The sequence below is a fragment of the Lycium ferocissimum genome, chromosome 3 (assembly GCF_029784015.1).
Source record: "Lycium ferocissimum isolate CSIRO_LF1 chromosome 3, AGI_CSIRO_Lferr_CH_V1, whole genome shotgun sequence".
Lineage (NCBI taxonomy): Eukaryota > Viridiplantae > Streptophyta > Magnoliopsida > Solanales > Solanaceae > Lycium > Lycium ferocissimum.
This window is the reverse complement of record NC_081344.1, coordinates 2,067,405-2,081,532: the sequence shown is the minus strand read 5'-3', so window position 1 is coordinate 2,081,532 and position 14,128 is coordinate 2,067,405. Positions and strand designations below refer to the sequence as shown.

The following is a 14,128-nucleotide window of genomic DNA, read 5'->3' as shown; positions in this document are numbered from 1 at the left end:
AGGAACGTGCGTGGAATAGGCTCGCTCGAGGCCGAGGACCCGCGCCAAGAATGCCGGCCGCCGGCCGCGACGTGGCGGGTCGGCTCGGCCACCGTCTCGTCTTGCACGGGGCAAGGGGCGGTGCCGGCCGAGGTGGCCAGCAAGCGCCGATGGTAGCCCCCGCTGGTGGTGTCCCGTCGGCCACCGGCCACCACCGGCGCCCGGCCCGCCGCCGCGCCTTGCTCCCGCGCCGTTGGCGTTGTTGTTGTTATTTTTGCCCTTGTTCGGTTAGAATTCCCCGCCACGATTATTATCACGTCGGTTAGCGGAATTATTGTGACCGCCGGGTGGTGGAGAGGGTGTCATTATCAACAAGTAGAGGGCAGGTTGGAATCGCGGGCACGTTCCTCGGGCGCCGCATCTTCGCTTGAGTCCGGAGCACACTCGCGAGAAAGAGGCAAGACATCTTTCTCGTTGAAACGGTGGTGACAAAGTGTGCATACGTCTCCGGTAAGCCGGCGAAGTCGCAAGACCAGACGCTGATCGGACACCGGCGACCCGACGTTGGCAAGCGATCCGCGAGAGACTCGAGCTTTATTGTAATAAAGCCATAACCGAGCCGAAGTCGGCCATTTTTGTGGTGGTGAATTCGGTTTCAAGGTACGCCGCCTGCGAGTGTTTGTTATCTTGGAAAAGTTGAGCAACTCGATTCCAAGCCTTCTCGGCAACATCATCCGCCACGAGAATAGAGGTAAGAATATCACGGGAGACGGTGGCGTATATCCGTTGATGACCACCGCATCTAGGCGTTTCCGCAGCGGAAGGTTAGCCGCCTTTGTCGCGTCATACGCGGTGAGTTCGAGCGTGTGTCGGTGGGTGGTATGATGTGCTCGAGTACGGAGCGAACGCGGCCAGACTTTGAATAGGGTTGCCCATTCGTGATAATGGCCGGTTTCCATGTTAGAGTGATTGGGATTAAAGGATTTCACATTCGCGGTTAAAGCAGAATGGAAATTTTTGTTGTCGCCCACCGGGATGGAAGAGGAAGAAGAAGGAGGAAGGGACGGCTAGGGTTGGTGGTTGAAAGAGAAAGAGAGAGGTGGACGGCTAGGGTTTGGGAAGGAAACCTAGTAATACTCATGTAGAAATCAATCCGTGACTTGTATTGATGTATCAAAGTTATTATATACAAAGTAGGTATCCCTAATTAGAATGATACTAGCCTAAATTACAGGACCTGATTACAATACATAAGGAAGGGAATATTTACAATATTTATACTATTACATAGTCTATCAGTAACTGCTAAGGTTGATTTGCGCAACAGACAACAATCACATTCCACCTTAAAAAAATTTAGTTTTGTGCTTCAACAATGAGTCTTTGTACTAAAAGGTAGATGTTATAGATCATATGGCAGTTTGAAAAATGAGAAGTCCTGAAAACTAACGTCTTTCATCTTTCATTGTCCTCCGGTATGTAATTGTCTTCAATTGAGTAATTATTTAGTCAGTTTTAGACTTTTAGGGATCGTTTGGTACACGGTATAAGGTGGAATATCCACTAATTTTGGGATTAGTTTTGTACCATGTCTGGTAAAGTGTATAAAATTATCTCAGGATAAATTTATACCTTCTACCAAATAAAGTATAAAATGAAGCTTATAGTTAAAGGTGGGATATCCCACCTTATCCCATTAACCTTGGAATTTTATCCCACCTTTTAGATGTGATAAATTAGTCCCAGAATTATAATTATAATCCTGGGATTATAATACCTGGATAATTCTGTCGGCATACCAAACGACCACTTAAAATTAAATGATAGGCACTAAAGAGACTTAAACACAATATGTCATAGTTAATAATGAGTGATTGCAAAAACTGAGTAATGTATATTGAGAAATTATTTTAAGAAGTGACTTTTGATTATTTATTTTAATAGCATATAGATTTAAAAAATAGGAGAATGGTAAAAACTTTGAGAAAAAAAGAAAAATATCATTGTTGGCCATAGAGAAGAGCAACATCACGTTGTCTATGCCTAACTTTATACAGATATAAATTTTAAGTTTCAAACTCCCATATACTTATATGCTTTGAAAAATAATATGCGGTGATAATTCAACTTAAGATTTTTTAATTTGTTAAAACTATACATAATAAATTCATATTCAAATTACTCAACTAATACAAATTCAACACATAATAAAATGAGATTATTCGAATTAAGAAAATAGCTAGTTCAAACAATTCACTATTTTTCATTGGATTTAAATTTTGAAATTTTAAATATGACAAATATTAAGTTTGATTTTCTTTTTCAATCAATTAACTTTTGATTTTCTTTTTCAATCAATCAGCTTTCTCTAGAAGAAAGTATAATTTTATTGACATCATTTTTCAAAAACTAAGATGAAGCCTTTTGGTTTTTAAATGCTTTGAGAAATAATATCAAAGAAAGCAATAATCAACTAATTTTTATACGGTGAGAGAATTTCCTTTCGACATTTTTATTCAAGGAAAATTTATCATCCTCGTGACCAACCACGAAAATCAAACAAATAAATAAAAAATTCTTTCATAAAATAATGAACAAAGAAGAAAGTAAAAGCAAAAAAATCAAAAGGAACACATTATACATATACGATGCGTATTAAGTAAAATGAAGCCTTCAAAATACCTAAATAATACTTATCTACAAGCATAATCAAAGAGATATATTTGACATACTGATAATGAGTGGTATGCTCCTCTTTAAACATACAAGAACTTGCTCAGGCAGTGGCACTTGGTTTAATCTCTCCTCTAAACTTTGTAAAATTGCTTTAGCCAGTTGATGAATTTTCCTTTCACTTGCTGCAATTGGACAAAGTCATAGCAAAAACGATACTACACAATTTCAGGAAAATATAGTTATTCTGAGAAAAACAATGATATGTAATAGAATAGACAACTACAATATAAACCATAGACAAATTTGAGTACTGGTTGATGTTATTCCATGTCAGTAGAGAAGTAACTGCTTGAATTGTATGCACCCTCTGCTTGGATTTTGAAACTCAATGCCATGTGAAGCATTTATTTAAAAGTCTTCTTGTCGAGCTTTCATGGTGACTTTGGCATGTCCCAGCAGATGCTTTAGTTTCTCGGTGACTTTGGCATGAGAAACTGCAGCAATATTGCTTGTCCTGTGTTTTGAGATCAGCAATTAGTGGCTCTCTTTTCCGTCACATTGCACAAAAGGTTTAGGAGTACCAACGGTTATACTTAGGAAAAGGAAAAGGTGCAATTAAGAGAATTAAGAGGTGTAATGAATAGAATTAAAAGAGTGACCTTTTTGGCTTTTTAATATATAACATATCAATTTTAAAATGAATAAAAAATTAAAAAAAAAAGGAGAAAAAAGATAAATATGAATGTTGGTCATAGAGAGGTGCCACATCACCTTATCTATGCCGAGCTTTATATTATATATAGATATAGATATTCCTTTTGTGTCAAACATTCAATCCCATGACGTTCTCACAAAAAAAAAGTATGCTTTTAAGTTTTATAATCAATTAAAATTAAAATATTATTAATTTGAATTTATATATCAATTATTTTTTACAATATTAGTTACAAATATATGATTATTTAATTAACATATTTTCAAGAAACAATGTGTTATTAAATAACTAATTTAATATCTTTTATAAAGGCACATATTTTTTAAATATTAAATTTCAATTTTTTTATAATTAAATTTTAATTTTAAATTAAACTAACTGTGTAATTACACTTGTGCAACCAAACAGCACACTTGTAATTACACTGTAATTACATTATGACAAACAAATAGGTCATTGTAATTACAACACTGTGTAATTACTAGGCTGTATAATTATTAGGGTAGTAATTACACTAATTTCAATTACCAGGTGGCTTTCCAGACAGACCCTACGTAAAAAAATCCGTTAATGATAAGAATTTGTATTTGGTCTTAATTAGAGTAAATGTAAGCGCTGTTCATCTATTTCTCCAACATAATAAAAGCACTCATGTTTTCTTGTTTTATTAAATTTCTTGTTAGAGTTGCTTTCAAGATTCTTTATAATCTCAAAACAAACAGAATCTCCATGTGGTCCCACTTTTCATATTTGTCTTCCTTTTCCCATTAATAATTGGAGTGGTAGTTATTTTGTTCCATAAGTTGCAATTTCAGTATTTTTCTTCACTTAACCACTTAAGTTTGTTATGATTTTATTGGTCTTATTTAGTAATTTAAATTTGGTAATCTAAACATAGCAAATGAGTATAAAAGATTCAAACAAACAAATCTCAGTGGATATGGTACAAAAGATATTTATAACCAATCTCAGCATATTTAAACTTAAAATGTAATGGTGATTTCTTTAAAGGTTTTGATAGAGTGATGCTTAGATAAGCTTGTTTAGTAGAAAAAATAAAAATTTTGTCTCCATTTTACTAGTCTAGTTGAAATTTTAGTGGATTTAAGTTGTATATATATGTGTGAATTTTTATACATAAATTTAATATAATCAGATATAACATATTATTGCTCCAACTCTCAAATTATCATGTCAGGTTTAATACGAAAAGCCATATATTATTATTTATACTATCAATTTAATTTAATCTTACTAAACAGATTATTACTCAATTTAAGTTTGATACAAGAGTCACTCGTCATTGTAGGTTAATTGAACCTAATTATATATCAAAAAATTGATACACTAGGGTCGTTTGGTAGCTAGTTAGTAGTTAGGAGCTAAGTTATTCATGTATTAATACCATGTTTGGTAGTATTCTTTGGCTATGTATTAAATTTAACATACTTAATAATGTGTTTGATTTGCAATTTAGAAACCCGCATCTAATACATGTATAAATTATGAGAGAATCTATGTATTATTTTACGCATTATAAAAAATGGAATAACTAATAACGAATAACTAAACGCTACATAAATTCACTTATAACTAATTTTGTATTACTAATACATACATGCATACGAAACGTCCCTTATCTGTGCACGGAAGGTAAATTCATTTTTAGCGAATGTATAATCCAGTAAGCAACAATTTGTAGAGTGTAGGGACCCTTGTGGATGGGATTAATAGCCTTTTTGGCCAAGCTTATTTTTCTTCAAAAGTTTTTTTTTTTTTTAAAAAAGTGCTTATTTTAAAATTAAAAAAAAAAAGTGAGATGTTTGGCCAAGCTTTTGGGAGAAAATAAGTATTTTCGGAGAGTAGCGGAAGCAGTTTTGCAGAAGCTAAAAAAGTAGCTTTCTCCGAGAAGCACTTTTGAGAAAAATACACTTATTTTTTAAAAGCCTAGTCAATCGCTAATTACTGCTCAAAAGTATTTTTTAAATTAATTGGTCGAACACAAACGACTTCTCATAAAAAGTACTTTTAAAAAAAAGCATTTTTCAAAATAAGCTGATTTTAGTAGCTTGGCCAAACGGGCTATAATACTCATTAGTGACATTAGTCATTAGTTAGTCCTTAAAACACATTTGCCACTCGAAGGAAAACAAAAAAATGCTAACGTGAAAGCAAAGGTAAATGTCAATAATTGAATTGTTTCGTCTCCCTTCTCCATAATTACATCTTTCAAGCAACAACTCTCTATATATACATGCAAATATACAAGATATCTTCAATGAGTACACAACAATTCATCCCACATTATTCACTGTAAAAGATTTCTCAACCAGAGTGTCAATCCACTAATTTGCAAAGTCCAGAACGGTGCTCTGTGCTTGTGGGGTTAGGCATTTCCAGGTAAAAAATGAGTGAACTTGGAACAATGAAGTTTTCACACCTTTTGTGTTCATTCATTGTTTCTTGCAATTAATGATTAGCTATGGACTTCTCACTTTTGTTTTGTGTTTATTTTTTCATTTTTTATGTTTCTCATGGGTTCTGCAATTTTTGTCAATTGGTTGTAATTTCACAGCCTTTTGATGTTCTTTCACTCAGGCAGACATCTATTTAGTTGTTTTATCAAATTGTGGCTAGTCATTCTTGATCCTGCGTCTCTCCTTGTAATTCAGCTTTAAACTATTTAAATAAAGAGAAAAGAAGTCAAAAGTGGAGGAGAAAGGGAAAGAAAAGTGGAGTAGTAATCTTTTGTTTGGTTTTACTGGAAAATGTGAAGCACAAAAAATTTAAAGCTTTTCATTTTTCATTGACTAGATGAGTTAATAGTTGAGTGAAAAAGGGAAAGGCTTATTTAATTCTCTTTTCTCCTCTTTTTCTTCCTTTATCTAGTTTTAAATATGGTCCAAGGTCATATTGGTGCTCACTTATGATTGTTGAGATCTTGAAAAGGAACAAGGGAGAGTTAATAAAAAAATAATATAATTATTTAAAAGAGCAAGATATTAAACTAGTTAGTTTGTCCAATGCCACTCTCTGTATAATTTGATCAAACCTATTTTATGTCGTTAAGGTGGAGAACTAAATCAAGAATTGTCTTTCTTCATCATCAACCGGATCACTGTTTGCGACCCAAGATTTAAGTTGGATACTTAAATATAATACCAGTTCATTGGATTTTGAGCTATTATATCTACTAATGAATCCAGCTTACTTGAGTGCCCTCTCAAATCTAGGATTTATGATTTACTCTGTCCAAGCTTGACCAGCAACTTGTATCCTATGGAAATTAGTGAAATCGGTTGTTACCTGTCTGTTTCTGTCCACACTAAAACAATTTTTCTTTTTCTTATCTATATTTATGATTTTTTGAGTTGTATTCTACTATTCTTTGATTTCCACTTATACTGTTCATAACACAGAAAAGACCGACATTTGTTTGAAGAATCATCTTAGTGGTACTATCTCTTGATGACATTAGGTTGTTGCAATAGTTAGCGACTTCATTACTTTTCTTCTTTTGATTGATAAAAATCTAACTGAATTAGCATCTTTGTTAAAGCTTAAATAGGCTCCGAGAACATTGAGGTGTGAGAAGGATATGGATTCAAGCCGCTCGCTTTCTTGCATTCTCCTTTTAGTTCTGTTTGGGATATTTATCCAACATCAATATTCTGCAAGTGGGATTGGCGCATATCAGACAGTGCTACTTTCAGTAAATATGTCTGAAGCATCAGGAAGGAAAATACCGGATACTCTATTTGGAATATTTTTTGAGGTGAGTTAAGTCATTTAGGTGTTTCAATTCTGGTGAAAATGAGAAGCTTTCACCTCATATTTTTTGTGTATAAATGTTTTGGTTCATTAGGTGTCTGTCTGTCCTTTTATTTTCTTTCTTTCTTTTGCGAACCATTTTTTTACTAGCTGATTGTTGGTGCATAAATGATATGTAGAGTCATAAGAAACATTTAATGAAATTGTACCTAGGAAAAAAAATTATTTTATGCATAGCATCAAGCTACTCCCTTTTGACTTTTAAACTAGTAAAAGTAAATAGATTGGTCATTTGATAAGTGTCGTTAGTGCCTAATTTCACATTTCTCCAACTATTTGGCTGGATGTGCTACCTATTTTATTTATTAGCAGAAGTGGGAAACTATCCCATACTGTTGGAAAATAAAATGGGATGCATCTTTCATGATAACTAGAGACTGTCAATTAAATAATTTATAACATTTTCGGCGTTCTTTTTCAGGAGATCAATCATGCTGGTGCTGGTGGACTATGGGCTGAACTTGTCAGCAATAGAGGTGAGCTTCAATTTTTTTTGTGATTTAGAAAAGGAAAAAACTGAAAGAGAAGAAATACATGTTTTGACTGTAGATATTAATGCTTAATAATCTACCTATCTTTAATATTAAAAAAAGAAACGGACAAGAAGGGAAAAACAGGATTTATAGGCGGAAAGTATGAAGACAATGACATTACTGTTGGTCAAATAGAAACTCGACATATAAATATATGATCTTGTTCTCCCTTCAATTGTTATAATTACTTTTTCATTGAAATATATTCGTACATGAAAAACTAAATTGGAGAGCATTTATATGTTCTAGACTTCTACTATGGTTCAAGAGTTATGCATTTTGATTGATAACAAGACTTCAGTGAGTGTACCAATATGCTTTGCCACTTAAAATGTTCTTGGCTTTGATTTTAATTTTTTGTTTTCTTGAAAAACCACTGTCAGGTTTCGAATCTGGAGGCTCATTTACACCATCTATCATTGAACCTTGGGTTATCATTGGGGATGATTCTTCTGTCCTCGTATCAACTGATCTTTCATCATGTTTTGATCGGAATAAAGTTGCACTGCGGGTACAAGTGCTTTGTGACATTGAAGGTGCCAATATATGTCCAGGTGGAGGAGTTGGTGTCTACAATCCTGGATTCTGGGGCATGGTATCTTACCGACTTTTCTTTTTATACTAATAATTTCATGGTCTCTATGTTCCATTCATAGAGATTCACCATAAAAATGCTCAATATTCTGGCAATGGCAATAGCACATCAGACTTGCTTCATATGTATTTTCAGTTCTCATGTTGACATCCACTAAAATTATATGGTAAATTATATTTCCGTATACTATTGGCTAATTTCCTTTTATGTTTTGCTTTGGTTGCTTTTTTAGATTATGATATTAGACTAGCAGTTCTATGTTTATATACTCACGAGTTTGTTGTGTCCTTATATTTATGCTTTCCTGCAGAATATTGAACAAGGAAAGAGATACAAACTGGCATTTTATGTGCGTTCAGAAGAACCAATTAATCTATCAGTAGCTTTGACCGGTTCAAATGGACTGAAGAAGCTGGCTACAACTACTGTAGTGTAAGTGTCATAAGCTATATATGTAGTTGTCTATTTTTTCCTAATTTTCTCACCAATGTTTCTACGGATTTTTCGTCTTTTTTACAGTTCACTCTCTATTGTTCTTGCAGAGCTGCAAATGTATCGAGTTGGACAAAGGCGTTGGTTTTGTTGGAAGCTGAAGGAACCGATCCCAATTCAAGACTGGAACTGAGATCAACTACAAAGGGAGTTATATGGTTTGATCAAGTATCATTGATGCCTCTGGACACATATAATGTATGTATGTTTTGAACTTGTTGGTGAAAAGAATTTAACTTTAATTAAGGAATTGGACTTTGTTAAGTTTAAATTTAAGAAAATTAGAGGGGTTGCTAACCATTTAACCAAGAACGCCCGATAGTTGTCAACTTAACCTGAAAAAGTTTACAAATTATTGCAACTATTCGGATGGACATTCTTTTGATGTATTTGTGTCATAAATGAGGTTTTGGCAATTTTCTTGGCGTAGGGGCATGGCTTCCGGAAAGACCTTTTTGGAATGCTTAAAGATTTGAAACCAGCATTCATCAGATTTCCAGGTATTCCTGAAAATCAACCTGTTTATGTGGATCATGTAACATTACCAGCTGATGGAGCGACGCATTATACTTACAATAGAATCAAAGTTAGTATTTTGTACCTGCTAGTTATTTTGACTTCTCCACTCAATTCCCTCTTGATGATCAAAAATATTGTTACACATTATCATAAAAGATTGATACTTGCTTGAAAAGATGCCTTAAAAAGCGACGAGAGATCAATTACTCCTTAAATTCATTGAACGTAACTGGAAATTATGCTCAAATTAGTGTCAATAATAAAGTTAAGTATTCACTAAAGAGTAAAGTTATGTTGTATGCCTGGAAATAAGAAATTGACTATACTCTAAGAATCTTTTCCATTAATTTATGCTCCAACCAATTGGAGACGAAGTAATTTGATGGAAACCAAGAGCTGTCAATATCAAAGATTATGATCTTATCCAAATTCATAAATGAGTTCACATATGGGGAACAAACTATTAGATAGAGGATTACTTTCTGAAGTCATTCAGAGTCTATATTATGTTTCTGGTTCAAGTTCTACCTAATGTGGTACCGCAAGTAATATTATCTGAGTTCCACTTCTATTTCACAGCACTGTCCTCTTCAAGGGACCATGAGAATGAAATTAACAATAAGCATGGAATTCGGACTTCATTTTTCTCTTCTCTTTCTTTTTCGGGTGTTCTGCTTTTTTAAAGTATCAGAGCTCCCTTCTTGATCTATTAATAACTTCTATTTTAAGCACATACATAAAGTTAATTAATCAAATGCTATATATAATACATTAGCATATTGCTGGATATAGGAGATGCATGCTAGACAAATTTTCAGAAAAGTTCTCTGACATTTGGATCACTTACGTTTAGTTTTGTTCATGTGCTTCTGTGGAGGAGTTCTCCCCTATCTATATGTAGGGGTTTATCTTCCATTTGAACGTCTGATGATCTAGCTCAACATGGATGAATATATCATTACACATGTCTGCAGGGGGCTGTTTTGTCGAAGGTGACTACTTAAAAAATGCATTTCGGTGGAAAGAAACCATTGGACCATGGGAAGACAGGCCTGGCCATTACGGTGACGTGTGGAAGTACTGGACCGATGATGGGCTTGGTCTTTTTGAGTTTCTTCAAGTAACATTCCTTTCTCTCCTGAATTTGATGCAAATACTTTAAAAACCCGGGCAAACACACACACATACTCTTAACATGAATATAATTGTATGATCATGCATGTGCCTTACTCGAGTCCTTTTTTGTTCTGCAGCTTTCTGAGGACTTGGGGGCATTGCCAGTCTGGGTTTTCAACAACGGTTATCTCCTCCACTTTCTAAGATGCATTATTATTTTCTTTTAGTCTGTCTTCTCTTCATGCAATTAATTAGTTTTCTCTACATGTCTATTATTCTCAGGAATCAGCCACAACGACCAAGTTGACACTTCCAGTATCTTACCTTTCGTGCAAGTAGGTTTCCTGCACTTTCCCTGCACACACATGACATGGGCATTACTTGCTAATCTGATTAAGAACTTTTAAAAGCATATATCTTCTATAAAGATCAATTTGATGGTAAAATTTTGGGACATATAACTTATATAGATTTCCAATGCTCCACTGAAACATAAGAGGCATATTGATACGAGATTTTCTAAGAGTGATCCTTCTTTTTCCGTTGTAATTTCCTCTTCCATCAGCTTTGAAATCTCTATTTTTCCAAATTCTAGGGTACCTACCCTTTAGATGCTAAAAGCTTACCTCATTTGTCTATAATCCTTGGAATTGAAACATAATTTGGCCTTTGTTTCTTTAAGTTGATCATTTTATGTAACAGATGCAAGTCAACCTTAAGAGTTCTGGAAACAACTTTAACTGTGGATATTGCATATTAAGCACTCTTCTTAAGATATATAAGCATTTGTTGTTGTCCAGGATATCTTAGACGGTCTTGAATTTGCGAGAGGTGCTCCTAACTCAAGATGGGGTTCGATTCGAGCTGAAATGGGACATCCAGAGCCCTTTGATTTAAGATATGTTGCTATTGGAAACGAGGATTGTTATAAGCCACATTACCCTGGTATGCAGACCTCATTGTATTTGGAAGAACACATTTGTTCTCTGTTTCATTGGATCATAATCTATAATATGCATAAAGACTAATACATGCATAACTTTGTAGCTGGGACATCCCTTTACATTTTTGTTTATAGTTGCACGGGCTTCATAGCCTCCGAAGAATCTTGAGGATTGAGTCAAGACCTGAAATCCTTGTATTATGATTCAGGAAATTACCTCAAGTTCTATTCGGCAATCAAAGAAGCCTACCCAGATATTAAGATAATCTCCAATTGTGATGGTTCTTCCAAAGCATTAGATCACCCTGCTGATTTATATGATTTTCATGTAAGAATATACATTGAGAGCTTTAACTTTTGTTTAACTCATGTCTTCATATGAGATTTTAACTTCGTGATGTTTCTATGGTTAGATTTATGTCAGTGCAAGTGATATGTTCTCTAATGCCAGCCGTTTCGATGGTGCGCCACGCAGTGGACCAAAGGTGAGTTAAATGTTCACTTTGATGATTAATTTAATGCCTTTTGTTTTACATTGTGCTTATGTATACTGTTTATGTTTATAGGCTTTTATAAGTGAGTATGCCGTGCATGAAGATGCTGGAAAAGGTAATCTTTTAGCAGCACTGGGTGAAGCTGGATTCCTTATTGGAGTAGAAAAGAACAGGTACTTGCCATTTGTGGTATTATATATCAACTGGAGTATTTTGACATTTAATATATCGGTAAAATAAAATATGTCAATAAAAGGTCGTATGATCTCTTTGCTTGACCATAACCTGTATTTATCCTCATGCAGTGATGTAATCGAAATGGCAAGTTATGCACCCCTATTTGTTAACAACAATAACTGGATGTAAGTTCAGTTTCTTCTGATCTTACTCTTCTTCTCCTTTTTCTGCAAAACCAGATCATCTCTGCGAAATAATATTATTTTGTTTAGGTGGAAAGCAGATGCGATTGTTTTCGATTCTTCACAGGTGTATGGGACCCCTAGTTATTGGATGCAACACCTCTTCAAAGAGTCCAATGGTGCAACTCTTCTAAGTTCAACACTCCAAGCTAATTCTTCAAATTCACTAATAGGATCTGCCATCATCTGGCGAAACGAGACAGATAACAACGAGTACTTAAGAATAAAGGTGGAGATTTTCTTTAGGATTATTATTAGCACCTGTAAATACTTACATTATCTAGATTCATACTTCACATAGAACTCTGTGAACAACTAGAATGGACCAACAAACTAGGTTTACTCTTGTTTTATAGGTTATAGTGCTTGGAGTCCTAATGCCATAGAGGAGTTCATTTTGCAAAGATAAAAATTCATTTTGCAGATACACACATGACTCATTTGTCAAAGATAAAATTTTCAGGTTGTGAACTTTGGGAGTAGCATAGAAACTCTTACTATCGCTATCAGTGGATTGGAGAAGGAAATCGCTGGGGCCACAAAAACTATATTAACATCTACCAATGTGATGGATGAGAATTCTTTCGCAAATCCTAAAAAGGTACAAACATTGTTCATTTCCTTTGATTTGGTGACTGCTTTCATTGAAATCTTATTCTGTTATTTATGCAGATTTCACCAGTTATTGGCGAAATCATTGATGTTGGAGACTTACCATATTCTGGCGAAATCACGGATATTGTACTGTTACCATATTCTATCAGTTCATTGGATTTGTTACAAAAACCCTCAAGCATTAGGACTGCAACAACTGCTTCTGACCTTGAATCTTCATTCTAAAACTATGTACCATTGAAAATGCCAATAATGGATTATGTCACTTTCATCTATTTTTCATGGGTTTTTAGTTCTTGATGTTTTCCATTTTAGTCACTTTTAATTGCACTTTCAAGGTGCTTGCTATTGAACTTCTTTGGAAGAGTCTCCATCCCTGTCCTTTTCAGATTAAACGAAGAAAATGTGTGATTTTTAGATGAATGATTGATAAGAAAAGATCGAGTGAGCATCCTTGCATTCAATCAATTCATATATTCTTCCCGACTGGAACTAGTTTGAGTCAATAACATACACAAGTAAAGGACATTCATAAGGAAAAATCCTTCTATTAGGAAATGCCAATGTTAGGGAGCCTAACTGAACTACTGAAAAATATCATACGAATCCTGTCCATTCGTATGTTCTACTTATCAAAGGTGTCAATTAGCATCATTCTCCTGAGCTCATAAATTGAAAATTCTAGCTCCGCTTCTTGTTGTCAAACATTCTTTCCATGAACATCAAAAGGAATAAAGAGAGCCTTCTCTATCAAGTATCAACTAGTAAACAAGTACAAACTCCAACACCAATTTATCCCATAAAATTTGAGAAATCAAACTGGAATAAAAGCTAATTAATCCATAATTTTCTGTTAACAAGTTGAAGAAACTGATTTTATGGTTACAAAGAGATGAATTGCGAATTCAGAAATCCCGCAAAACAATTTGAGATAAAGACTACACATTCTTGTTCTTCTTCAACTTTGAAGATGGCCATTGCCCTTTCTTCCTTAAGCGGCGCTTCCTAACAAGTTTCTTCCTTCATAATCTGATGTTGTTTGCCAACTTCATTTTCATCTTCTGTTCAAGCTTCAGCTGAAGCTTAGACTCCAATGGTAGGTTATCAACAGACACACTTTCCTCGTCACTCTCCGGATTATCAAAATCCACTTTATCAATATCAGAAGCAGCCTTAGCAATCAAGACACTTCTTTCTTTGA

General features: G+C 34.4%; 1 protein-coding gene across 2 annotated transcripts; it reads left to right on the top strand.

Moving 5' to 3' along the window:
• The first annotated feature begins 5,534 nt into the window (after positions 1–5,534).
• LOC132049204 (alpha-L-arabinofuranosidase 1-like) lies at positions 5,535–13,222 on the top strand. 2 transcript variants are annotated; one of them, XM_059439914.1, is made up of 18 exons: positions 5,535–5,770; positions 6,939–7,145; positions 7,623–7,677; positions 8,118–8,329; positions 8,640–8,761; positions 8,872–9,019; positions 9,252–9,321; positions 10,315–10,460; positions 10,594–10,639; positions 10,739–10,791; positions 11,257–11,401; positions 11,609–11,727; positions 11,813–11,884; positions 11,966–12,066; positions 12,199–12,255; positions 12,343–12,541; positions 12,776–12,913; positions 12,985–13,222. In XM_059439914.1, exons 2-18 carry the CDS (start codon positions 6,969–6,971, stop codon positions 13,150–13,152), a joined length of 2,028 nt encoding a protein of 675 aa, XP_059295897.1. In that variant the 5' UTR covers positions 5,535–5,770; positions 6,939–6,968; the 3' UTR covers positions 13,153–13,222. The 2 variants fall into 2 exon arrangements, with proteins under 2 accessions (XP_059295897.1, XP_059295896.1); XM_059439913.1 differs by having other exon boundaries at positions 6,930–7,145.
• The last annotated feature ends 906 nt before the right edge of the window (positions 13,223–14,128 follow it).